Source organism: Pseudophryne corroboree, chromosome 6 (genome assembly GCF_028390025.1).
Source record: "Pseudophryne corroboree isolate aPseCor3 chromosome 6, aPseCor3.hap2, whole genome shotgun sequence".
In the NCBI taxonomy this organism is placed as follows: Eukaryota; Metazoa; Chordata; class Amphibia; order Anura; family Myobatrachidae; genus Pseudophryne; species Pseudophryne corroboree.
Genome location: NC_086449.1, coordinates 672,905,465 through 672,918,613, shown reverse-complemented (window position 1 = coordinate 672,918,613; position 13,149 = coordinate 672,905,465). Strand labels below are relative to the sequence as shown.

The following is a 13,149-nucleotide window of genomic DNA, read 5'->3' as shown; positions in this document are numbered from 1 at the left end:
TGCAGTGCACATGGTTTTGCCCAACTACTAACAAAGTTCCTGCTGCGGTCAACTCAGAATTACCCCCAATGTTGTTACAAGCTGATCAAATGAATAATAAGTAAAAAGCAGACTAAAGAAAAACAAAATCTACTTGAGAAATATACAAGATAGTTAATATGATGGCTTCACCTAATGTTCAGCTTCACCACTAATATTTCTACATTTTCCCAACCAAACGAACAGGGAAGCAGCTGCTGGTCTGCAGTTTACTTCCTTGGAAAACAAAAAGGAAATTACACTAACCATTGTGTTAAATATAGCCAGCCAATTGCTAAAGCCTATCCAATAGGAAGGGGGGAGTCAGTATGACTGCATACAAGAACTATGGAGTAAAGGTGGTTAAACTTAAAAGAGCCCACCAGACCCTTTCATGTAGGCTATATTCCGTTGCAATGCACCAAATAACGGAAAGACATACAGTAGAGTGCGTATGATAGTTTAAAGTATATGCAAAGTTAAGAAATATTAAACAGGCAACCGAAACAGAATACATTATTGCATTTTATGACAAAAGGGTTGCAATGTCAAAGCAATATAGTTATAAACACATTAGGTTGACTAGGAGAAAACCTGATCGGTCTGAAAATATTAAATGTTAGTGCATACTTTGCTAGGAATACCATTACAAAAACACAGTATGATTGTGAAATTATATAAAACAGGCATGCTAAGCTTGTTAGGCTGAAGAGGATGAAAATAAAAAAACATGAAATCAGAAAACAGGGAAAAGGTGTAGGTGCAGGGACGTTTTAAGAGAGGAGGAGGCCCGTGTTCAGCCTCCTCCGTTCAGGCCCCCTCCTCTCTGCCCGGAGCACTGTAGAGTCTGAGCACTAGAGGGCTCAGACTCTACTGCGCATGTGCAGATCTCCGGGAAAATGGCGCGGTGGCTTTTTTCTCTGAGATTTCTCTACTGCGCATGCGCAGAACTCTGTGAAAATGGCAGCTGAGCCATTTTCACGGAGTTCTAATAGCGCTGCGGATGCCGGCGCTGGACTTCGGAGGGGTGAGTATTTTAAAAATGGGTGCAGTGTGTGCGGTGGGGGCCCACTCTGGACTCAGGGCCCCGTGTGCACCGCACACACTGCACCCATTATAGAAACACCAGTGTGTAGGTGTGTGTGTGTGTGCGCGCGCGTGGGGGGGAACTAAGCCTAGTTGAATTGTATTTTCTAGGAATTAAACATGAATTGAAAGGACAGGGATGGGGAGGGTGAACTGATAGGAGGCTTGCCTGACTGAGCTAGACAATTTTAAATTAACAATTTGAGAGAAATATACTATTGATCATAAAATAGTATATGTGACTCACAGAATCTAGTCAGGGGCAATCGCAAGATTTGTGAAGGGGGTTTTTCAAAGAGGATGGGGCAAAGCATGGGGGGCGGAGACTGAGGTATTATGCACTTTGTGACCTGTCATAATGCATTCCAACAGTAATGTAATATGCAGTATATATATATATATATATATATTTAATTTTATTTTTTTCACACACACTACTGTATGTGTGTGTGTAATATATATATATATATATATATATATATATATATATATACATATATATATATATATATATATATATATAATTTTATATATTTATATATATATGTAGTGGTTGGACCGGCACTCCTCCCTCTGCAATAAAGCTAGACCCCGGTGCCCTCCGGAAATGATTGCATAAATTCCTATTCAAACAACAGCGGCACTCAGAGAATTTTTCAGCAGCAAAAACCGTGTATTTCACATGAAAACGATTCCCAACGTTTCGGGGCTCGCACGCCCCTTTGTCAAGGTGTGTAATTGGGAATCGTTTTGATGTGAAATACACGGTTTTTGCTGCTGAAAATTTCTCTGAGTGCCGCTGCTGTTTGAATAGGAATTTAGGTATATATATATATATATATAAATAGAAAAACTGTAAGGACCGGCACTCCCCCTCCCGGACTTAGTGCTTGGGTGCCATCTCAGATAAAATTGGATAATAGGCAACAAAACAGGCGGCACTCCAAGTCTGTTGAAAATTCAAGTGTATTACACACAAAACATGATCCGACGTTTCGGGGTCCAAGCGCCCCTTTGTTCACCTTGACAAAGGGGCGCTTGGACCCCGAAACGTCGGATCATGTTTTGTGTGTAATACACTTGAATTTTCAACAGACTTAGAGTGCCGCCTGTTTTGTTGCCTATTATATATATAAATATATATATACACATATACTGTATGTATATATATATATATATATATATATATAGATGAAGCATGAAAAAAGCGGCACTCAAAGTCTGGTGAAGAAGTTAAATATATTTCACACGTAGTGGTGAACCGACGTTTCGGGGACCAAGCGCCCCTTTTTCAAGGTGAACAACAGTGTATACAAGAAAAACATACCTTTTAAAGAAGAAGAAATGCCCGCCAAGTGCTCCTGATCACGCCCGCCCGGCCGCTCGTGGTTCGTCTTCCGCTCCGGCACATCTAGATGACATCATGTTCAGTGCGCCCTACGTGCGCGTCATTACCATGGTTACCCGATGTAATCCTCGGCCGGGCTGCGGCGCTGATTGGAAAAATATGTACAGTTTGTGACATCAAAAATTACAGAACCAGCCACCACTAAATAAAATTATTGCAATAAGGTGATACTTGAGCAAATGGGTGTTATATGCAAACCTATTGGGAAATGAAAATGAACAGGAAATACACTCAAAACAATGGTCCACATGGCTGACTGGGTGGTAATTCTATTTAGACAGACTGGTGTGGAATGGATGTGAGGTGAAAATTCCATTGCTATATATATAACAGTGGGATTGTAACCATGAGCAACCCTAAACACTGAAAGGGTTGAAGGGGTTGAAGGGACTGTTGGAATAGTGGAATCGCCCCTGTTGGACCAACTAAGTTATCCCCAGGTATCACCTTGATTGCTGTCAGGTATAAATGCTCTAAAGGAAAGAAAAATGTTATGCATGAGTGAAGTCACTAATATATAAGGACAATCACATCAGTTGGGCCCCTGCTAATTGTTATAAATTCAATGTTATTATTACTAAAAGATATTCCAATTCAGTCTCTCGTTCAAACCTTGGGGATTGGTAGTATTCAGTTCAAAAATCCATTTAGTTTCCAAACGTAAGAGTTTGCCATCTCTGTCTCCCCCTCTAATGTGTTTGGGAACATGATCTATGATCATGTGTTTCAGATCGTTCATGGAGTGTTTAGCCATCGCAAAATGTCTTGCCACCGGTTGCTCTGACTCCTTTCCTGCCAAAGCTTGCTTGATGGCCGACCGGTGGAGAGCCATCCTTTCCCTGAATGTCCTGACAGATTTGCCCACATAGTGGAGACCACATGGGCATTTAATGAGGTAGACGATGTGAGAAGTGGTGCAGGTGAGTACATGATTGATTTTATATGTTTTGTCTCGATGGGGATTGTCAAAACTGGAACCTACTATCATGTTTTCACACGTAGTGCATTTGATGCACTTGTAGCACCCGGGCTGTCTGGTCAGGAAAGTAGTTGAAGACTGTTCCTGTCGTTGGAAACCCGTGATGTCTGTGTGGACTATTACGTCCTTGATGTTTCTGCCCCTTGAAAAACACATCATTGGTCGTGTCCCTCTAAGTGACGGTAGCGACTGATCCGAAGTGATGATGGGCCATAAGGCTCTAGTCGCTCTCTGTACTACCGGACTTGTGGTGTTGAACCTAGAGATGAAAGGTATGGCCCGACTTATTGCGCGTTTGCTGGGTTGGAGAAGAGTCTCTCTGGGCAATTGCATCACCTCCTGCTTGTGTTTTGCGAGGAGTTGACAATTATATCCTCGTTCCCTGAATTTCAGAACCATCTTATCCAGCTCTTCTTCCAGCTTATCTCGATCGCTGATCAGGCGTGATACCCTGATCATTTGAGAGCGAGGCAGACCATTCTTGAGGGCTTTAGGGTGGTGGCTGTTAGCTCTCAACAGGGTGTTCCTGTCTGTTGGTTTCGTGTAGACCCCTGTTTGCAATGCGCCCTCCATGATGGAAATCTGTACATCCAGGTAGTGGATGGAACTTGTGCTGGTTTGATAGGTATATTTAACGCCTTCTGGTCTGGAGTTGGTAAGATGCATTAGCTGGTCAAAACTTTCCGATCCTCCTGTCCACAGGAGGAAGAGGTCATCTATATATCGGGAAAAGAATAAAATATGCTGGCAGACTGTTTGTTCTTGAAAAAACACCTTCTCTTCTTCCTCGAACATATAGATGTTTGCAAATGACGGGGAGACGTTGCTCCCCATCGCACACCCCACCTTTTGGCGATAAAATTTGCCATTAAATAGAAAGAAATTTTTTTCCAGGGTCATGCGGAGGAGGTTCATGAACAATGGAACTTCCAATTTGCCAAAAAGGTGGGGTGTGCGATGGGGAGCAACGTCTCCCCGTCATTTGCAAACATCTATATGTTCGAGGAAGAAGAGAAGGTGTTTTTTCAAGAACAAACAGTCTGCCAGCATATTTTATTCTTTTCCCGATATATAGATGACCTCTTCCTCCTGTGGACAGGAGGATCGGAAAGTTTTGACCAGCTAATGCATCTTACCAACTCCAGACCAGAAGGCGTTAAATATACCTATCAAACCAGCACAAGTTCCATCCACTACCTGGATGTACAGATTTCCATCATGGAGGGCGCATTGCAAACAGGGGTCTACACGAAACCAACAGACAGGAACACCCTGTTGAGAGCTAACAGCCACCACCCTAAAGCCCTCAAGAATGGTCTGCCTCGCTCTCAAATGATCAGGGTATCACGCCAGATCAGCGATCGAGATAAGCTGGAAGAAGAGCTGGATAAGATGGTTCTGAAATTCAGGGAACGAGGATATAATTGTCAACTCCTCGCAAAACACAAGCAGGAGGTGATGCAATTGCCCAGAGAGACTCTTCTCCAACCCAGCAAACGCGCAATAAGTCGGGCCATACCTTTCATCTCTAGGTTCAACACCACAAGTCCGGTAGTACAGAGAGCGACTAGAGCCTTATGGCCCATCATCACTTCGGATCAGTCGCTACCGTCACTTAGAGGGACACGACCAATGATGTGTTTTTCAAGGGGCAGAAACATCAAGGACGTAATAGTCCACACAGACATCACGGGTTTCCAACGACAGGAACAGTCTTCAACTACTTTCCTGACCAGACAGCCCGGGTGCTACAAGTGCATCAAATGCACTACGTGTGAAAACATGATAGTAGGTTCCAGTTTTGACAATCCCCATCGAGACAAAACATATAAAATCAATCATGTACTCACCTGCACCACTTCTCACATCGTCTACCTCATTAAATGCCCATGTGGTCTCCACTATGTGGGCAAATCTGTCAGGACATTCAGGGAAAGGATGGCTCTCCACCGGTCGGCCATCAAGCAAGCTTTGGCAGGAAAGGAGTCAGAGCAACCGGTGGCAAGACATTTTGCGATGGCTAAACACTCCATGAACGATCTGAAACACATGATCATAGATCATGTTCCCAAACACATTAGAGGGGGAGACAGAGATGGCAAACTCTTACGTTTGGAAACTAAATGGATTTTTGAACTGAATACTACCAATCCCCAAGGTTTGAACGAGAGACTGAATTGGAATATCTTTTAGTAATAATAACATTGAATTTATAACAATTAGCAGGGGCCCAACTGATGTGATTGTCCTTATATATTAGTGACTTCACTCATGCATAACATTTTTCTTTCCTATAGAGCATTTATACCTGACAGCAATCAAGGTGATACCTGGGGATAACTTAGTTGGTCCAACAGGGGCGATTCCACTATTCCAACAGTCCCTTCAACCCCTTCAACCCTTTCAGTGTTTAGGGTTGCTCATGGTTACAATCCCACTGTTATATATATAGCAATGGAATTTTCACCTCACATCCATTCCACACCAGTCTGTCTAAATAGAATTACCACCCAGTCAGCCATGTGGACCATTGTTTTGAGTGTATTTCCTGTTCATTTTCATTTCCCAATAGGTTTGCATATAACACCCATTTGCTCAAGTATCACCTTATTGCAATAATTTTATTTAGTGGTGGCTGGTTCTGTAATTTTTGATGTCACAAACTGTACATATTTTTCCAATCAGCGCCGCAGCCCGGCCGAGGATTACATCGGGTAACCATGGTAATGACGCGCACGTAGGGCGCACTGAACATGACGTCATCTAGATGTGCCGGAGCGGAAGACGAACCACGAGCGGCCGGGCGGGCGTGATCAGGAGCACTTGGCGGGCATTTCTTCTTCTTTAAAAGGTATGTTTTTCTTGTATACACTGTTGTTCACCTTGAAAAAGGGGCGCTTGGTCCCCGAAACGTCGGTTCACCACTACGTGTGAAATATATTTAACTTCTTCACCAGACTTTGAGTGCCGCTTTTTTCATGCTTCATCTACCCACCAATTCCTGAGATGGCACCAAAGCAGTAAAGTTGAGGAGGAGGAGTGCCGGTCCGGATAGACTGTATATATATATATATATATATATATATATATATATAAAACCGTCTCACTGGACCGGCACTCTTCTACCATATTTAATTCGTATGGTGCCCCCTGGATATACTTGATAAAGAAACCTGCTGCGTGGTCTGTGCGTTTGGTCGTTAATGGACTTCGTCAGTCCTCCTCCTGACGAAGTCCATTAACAACGAAACGCGTTGGGCGTGGCTTACTGATGTAGATGGCTGGACGTCAACCGCTGAGTACCAGAGCTGACGGTGAGCTCCACCTGAGGACATCACTATTGGGCAATTACGTTGCATCTGGGTGACTGTTACTGGGTAGCCGGCTAAGTGTGCCTTCTTAAACTTACATGTATGTGGATATTTTATATTTAGTAAAGTTGTTTTTTATGCTATTCACGAGTGCGCTCTCCTCATTTGCAATTTTTTAGAATCTGTATTCTCCTGGCTGGAGTGGATAAGCTTGCACTGCATGTCACATTGCATTATCTGGAACATTATGATGTTTGCGCGGACTTAATCTGTATATCAATATACAGTTGTGCTCATAAGTTTACATACCCTGGCAGAATTTGTGATTTTCTGGCCATTTGTCAGAGAATATGAATGATAACTCACAAATTTTTCTTTCACTCATGGTTAGTGGTTGGGTGAAGCCATTTATTGTCAAACAACTGTGTTTACTCTTTTTAGATCATAATGACAACAGAAACTACCCAAATGACCCTGATCAAAAGTTTACATACCCCAGTTTTTAATACCGTGTATTGCCCCCTTTAACATCAATGACAGTTTGAAGTCTTTTGTGGTAGTTGTGGATGAGGCTCTTAATTTTCTCAGATGGTAAAGCTGCCCATTCTTCTTGGCAAAAAGCCTCCAGTTCCTGTAAATTCTTGGGCTGTCTTGCATGAACTGCACGTTTGAGATCTCCCCAGAGTGGCTCAATGATATTGAGGTCAGGAGACTGAGATGGCCACTCCAGAACCTTCACTTTATTCTGCTGTAGCCAATGACAGGTCGACTTGGCCTTGTGTTTTGGATCATTGTCATGTTGGAACGTCCAAGTACATCCCATGCGCAGCTTCCGGGCTGATGAGTGCAAATTTTCCTCCAGTATTTTCTGATAACATGCTGCATTCATCTTGCCAACAATTTTGACCAAGTTTCCAGTGCCTTTGTAGCTCACACATCCCCAAAACATCAGCGATCCACCTACGTGTTTCGCAATAGGAATGGTGTACCTTTCATCTAAGGTCTTGTTGACTCCTCTCCAAATGTAACGTTTATGGTTGTGGCCAAAAAGTTCAATTTTGGTCACATCACTCAAAATGACTTTGTTCCAGAAGTTTTGAGGCTTGTCTCTGTGCTGTTTGGAGTATTGTAAGCGGGATGCTTTGTGGCATTTGCGTAGTAATGGCTTTCTTATGGCGACTCAACCATGCAGCCCATTTTTCTTCAAAGGCCTCCTTATTGTGCATCTTGAAACAACCACACCACTTTTTTTCAGAGTACTGTATTTCAGCTGAAGTTATTTGTGGATTTTTCTTTGCATCCCGAACAATTTTCCTGGCAGTTGTGGCTGAAATTTTTGTTGGTCTACCTGACCGTGATTTAGTTTCCACAGAAATACAAGCGAACGTGTCAATTGTGTAATGGTGTCCAGACTGGCAATCATAACCAGGAAAACATGTATTTATCAAAGTAGCATGTTACAGAACCCACAGGGCCCTGAAATAGAGATAAGACATAGAATGTAACAGGGAACTGAAGCAGGCAGATAGAAAGTTGATGCAGGTAAACAGTGTGGTAAGTAGACCAAGTATGAAAAAATACAGCGCATACTGTATTACTAACAATCCCAGATGTCTGATGCAATCCAAAGAAAGTAATTGCAGAATACGATAGAGAGTCACGTCTCAGGATCCAGGCAGGAAAAGATGTTACCCTCAGATTGGCCAGGTGCCCATGGAGATAGATAGAACTTGCATGGAGGTTAGGATCCCAGTTACAGGACTCTACTGCAGGTGAAGTCTCATCCTCTGGAACATGTACAGGCTTCAGAATAGTAGATGCAGTCTGTAGTGACAATGAAGGGACTGGGACATCACTCACAGAGCCACTCAACTCTTCCAGGGGAGCTTCAGTTTGAGGAGAATGAACTGGAATGTCCATAAATCGGTCCAAATGGGAAATGAAGCTGTTCAATTTTTAATCCAAATAAGACAGCAAAGAGAGGTAGCAGGTGTAGTTACAGCAGGTATTTCCATAATTTCGCTGAAATAGCCACCCCAGCTGCTAAATACCGCAATTAAAGTATTTATGAGGAGTCAGAGTGCCCCCGAGCAGCTACACTCAATAGTAAATTGGGCAGATAAGACTGCTAATTTGGTGACACTATAGTCTCAGGCAAGTTATTAACGCTAGCCTTGTTCAGAGCGAGGATAGGGTGATTAATTAGCAGGGAAACAGTTCAACACAAAGCGGTCAGGTGCTCCTTCCGAACCATGAGCTGACGCGGGAAAGCCGCGGCTGTCAGAAGTCAGTAGGATCACCGCGGCCAGGCAGTCCAGGCTGAGTCACAGCAGGGGCCAAAAGGAGAGATGCAGCAACTGCAGGACTGGGAGAAGATAAAGAGACCCCTGCAACAGAAAAGGCTCCCAGTTTCTCCCGATTGTCGCGCCCAAGATGGCGGGCGGGCGGTCATAGACGCCTGAATATTCCAGGCTTGACTCCGGCCTGAAGAAGGGGGCTCCAAACCCCACAATAGTGGAAATCCACAGCTAAGAACAACGGTGGTGCAACCTTCACTATCCAGCACAATAAACCCACTTATATTATCAAAAGTAAGGCTGAGGGATGGAGCCCAAGTAAAATGCGGCCACTCGAGGTGCCCCGCCCACCGGAAGTCTCCCACAGTCTTTTTATTAGACCTTAGTCCTACCTATAATAATCACGCGAATGAACCCCCACCACACAAACACACACTCGCGTGCTCACACACGCACTGTGGCACTTAATAAATCAATAATAGTAATTTCAAAAATAAAGACAACATAAATTCACAAAAAAGAAACCACACCCTCAGTCACACCCAACCATTCAATGAGGACAGTTGAAAGAAAAATAAATACGCAGCTCATTAGATATAATCATAAATCATCGCTCAAAGCAGACACTCTAAGATCAATCTAAAGGTGGGTACATACTAGGCGATACGCTTCGTGAGCGATATCGCTCAGTGATGTCATGCCGCGGCAGGCCCGAACATGCAGGCATCTCTCATAGCCTACACACTGGGCGTTATTGTAAATGATATAAATCATGAGGGTAAATATGAGCGATATTGTTTGCAATATCGCCTAGAGTGTATGCACCTTAATACCAAGATAGCATATTAAATATCGTTGGATGCCCAGGATTCTACTGTAGATCAGAATTAACATATATTATAAGCCCCATACTGGAAATTCGGAAGAAAAGGGATTAACAGGCAAAATATGGCAGTATAGATTTTTTACATTTTATAAAGGTATCAATTAAATTTGTACCCATGAAAGGTAGTTTTAAAAATATAATGAAAATCATTTCCGAGTACATTTATGCTTACCCGTTGGTCAGTAGCTATACATAAATGTCACAGAAGATAATATTATGTTGCTTTATAATGACTACTGATTCAGTGATTGATGGAGTAACTCCGGACACACACAGTTTTCTCACAGTTCTTTTTTTTTTTAAAGTTCACATTTTTGAAAGTATACAATAATACTGTCGGACAATTTTTGATTAGAAAAGTATTGTGCAAGTAAAAGTACTACTTTGCGCATCAAGCCCATAATGGACCTATGGCTGCAGAGTAAATCCATGCACTGTAGTTAGGTAAATAAATTCATTAGTGGAGATACTCAGTGCAACATTATAAAATAAAAGCAAATATTTGATCAAATTAACAGTTTCTCTTAGGTAAATACTGAATAACTTCAAATAAATGCAGCATATTTTACATCATGGTTTCTATATAACATCTTTCCTTTTGCTTGATAGCAATAATAGAATGGTGACTAGGGATGTCAGCTCTCAAGTAAAGACCACTTTAACTTAATGGGCATGTGTTATCTAGGCAGCGACACAAAATAACTAATGGGACAGAAGTCCAAACTGGTTGCCAAAAGAAAGTTTCCATCCATGAACAACATCCAGCATCATTTACCTTGACAGAAGTCCCACTGACAGATGTATTGCAGGATGGCATGTGTTAAACCTGATGTGCCAGTATGAGCTAATCAACCACACAAAATGTTTAAAAGAGACTTTCCCAGAAGTCCCCATCTGTTTGGCGTATATATTTCACACCTGTAGAATTAACAAATTATGCCGCCCACTAAATGAAGTTTTGCACAACAGTGAGCGATGCATAATGCAACACATCAAAGAACAATGGCCCTCATTCTGAGTTGTTCGCTCGCTAGCCGCGTTTCGCAGCAGTGCACACGCTAAGCCGCCGCCCTCTGGGAGTGTATCTTAGCTTAGCAGAATTGCGAACGAAAGATTCGTAAAATTCCGAATAGAAATTTCTTAGCAGTTTCTGAGTAGCTCCAGACTTACTCCTACATTGCGATCAGTTCAGTCAGCTTCGTTCCTGGTTTGACGTCATAAACACACCCAGCGTTCGCCCAGACACTCCCCCGTTTCTCCAGCCACTCCCGCGTTTTTCCCAGAAACGGCAGCGTTTTTTCACACACTCCCATAAAACGGCCAGTGTCCGCCCAGAAACACCCACTTCCTGTCAATCACACTACGATCACCAGAACGAAGAAAAAACCTTGTAATGCCGTGAGTAAAATACCAAACTTCTTAGCAAATTTACTTGGCGCAGCCGCAGTGCGAACATTGCGCATGCGCAGTTAGCGGAAAATCGCACCGATGGGAAGGAAAATAACGAGCGAACAACTCGGAATGAGGGCCTGTGCTGGGAAATGACCAAAAAATTATCAAAACAGTGATAGTAGTTACTAGCAATTTAATAAAACATTCCAACATAACGTAAACATGTTTATAAAAAAATATATATGTATTTACTATATATATATATATATATATATATATATATATATACATTTTGGTCACATGGCCAGATACTGTACACTGTGTAACACCACCATGCACAATCTCAGGTCTTCTGCCTTGCAAATATCTCCTTCTGCCTACCCAGTCTCTGTGCTCCAAGACTTCCCATTAATACTAAATAGTGCTACAGTATATCAGTGTTTAACCCAATACACACTACACGATCCCCGCCGGTGCCAGCGAGTAATGGAGCGACAGCGGGGGGAACGACACCCATGCTGCATCTGCAGCATGGCTGTTGTTAATGAAGACCTCCCTCGTCTGTACATGGTCAGGCGAGGGAGGGGGTCATTAACAATGCACGGGAGTGTGCATCGTTAACGACATTGAGTGTACACACTGGACGAGATGGTAAAAGATCTCGCTCAGATTGGCCCTTCTGAGCGAGGTCTTTTACTTTCTCGTCTAGTGTGTATGGGCCTTTTTAGTGATTTTATAATTTATAAATGTAGCAATAAAGATACTGTATATAAATGCAAGTGTAAATGTAATAAATCTATACTGCCATATTTTGCCTGTTATCCCTTTTTTTCCGACTTTACAGTATGAGGCTTACAATATATGTTCATGTTGATCTACAGTAGCATCCTGGGCATCCAATGATATTTAATATGCTATCTTGGAGTTAAGGTGCATACACCCTAGGCGATATTGTAAACATTGGCTTCTTCTCAATGATCGTAAGAAGCCTGGAATGCAGTCACAGAAACTGACCAATCCAATGGCCCTCATTCCGAGTTGATCGCACCAAGCAACTTTTTGCTGCTGGTGCGATCAACTAATCTCCGCCTATGGGGGAGTGTATTTTAGCATAGCAGATCTGCGATTGCTTGTGCAGCCCTGCTATGCTAATAAAGGTTTACACAAAACAAGACCGGCCCTGGACATACTTACCCTGTGCGACGGATCCAGCGATGATGGTCACGGCTTTGACGTCAGACATCCGCCCTCCGTTCGCCTGGACTCACCTGCGTTTTTCTTACCACTCCCTGAAAACGGCTTCAAACGGTGAGTTGATGCCCTGAAACGCCTTCCTGCTGTCAATCTTCTTGCGGTCGCCGCTGCAACCGCTTTCTTCGCTGTCAGCGTCGTTGCCCAGCGACGGATGGTGCCGGGCAATGACGCGCGTGCGCAATGCGCACACCGCGCATGCACATTCCAGACCCGATCGCACCGCTGCGAAGAAGTGCAGCGTGCGGTCGGGTCAGAATGAGGGCCAATGTGACAAGTTGATATTGGGAATAAAAATTGGACTGAATTATTAGCATTAGTTTTAACTGAGACAATAAAGAATTAAACTTTTCAAAGAATGTAACTCTGTGCCATGTATTACGTTTTGCAGGGCTCTGGGTCACAGTGAAAATGCTGGTTGGGGATTCTGTCCAGATCCGGAAAGACTACCCGCACCTCGTTGACAGGACTACAGTGGTTGCTAGGAAACTGGGGTTCCCTGAAATTATTATGCCAGGTAT

General features: G+C 43.1%; 1 protein-coding gene across 4 annotated transcripts in view; it reads left to right on the top strand.

Annotated features, from left to right (window-relative positions):
• Positions 1-13,149, top strand: part of DOCK2 (dedicator of cytokinesis 2) — a 1,781,615-nt gene that overhangs the window by 341,877 nt on the left and 1,426,589 nt on the right. For all 4 annotated transcript variants that reach the window (XM_063928256.1, XM_063928254.1, XM_063928255.1 and 1 more), the window contains exon 13: positions 13,020-13,145. In XM_063928256.1, coding sequence (XP_063784326.1) covers positions 13,020-13,145 — 126 coding nt within the window. The remainder of the gene's footprint in view (positions 1-13,019; positions 13,146-13,149) is intronic.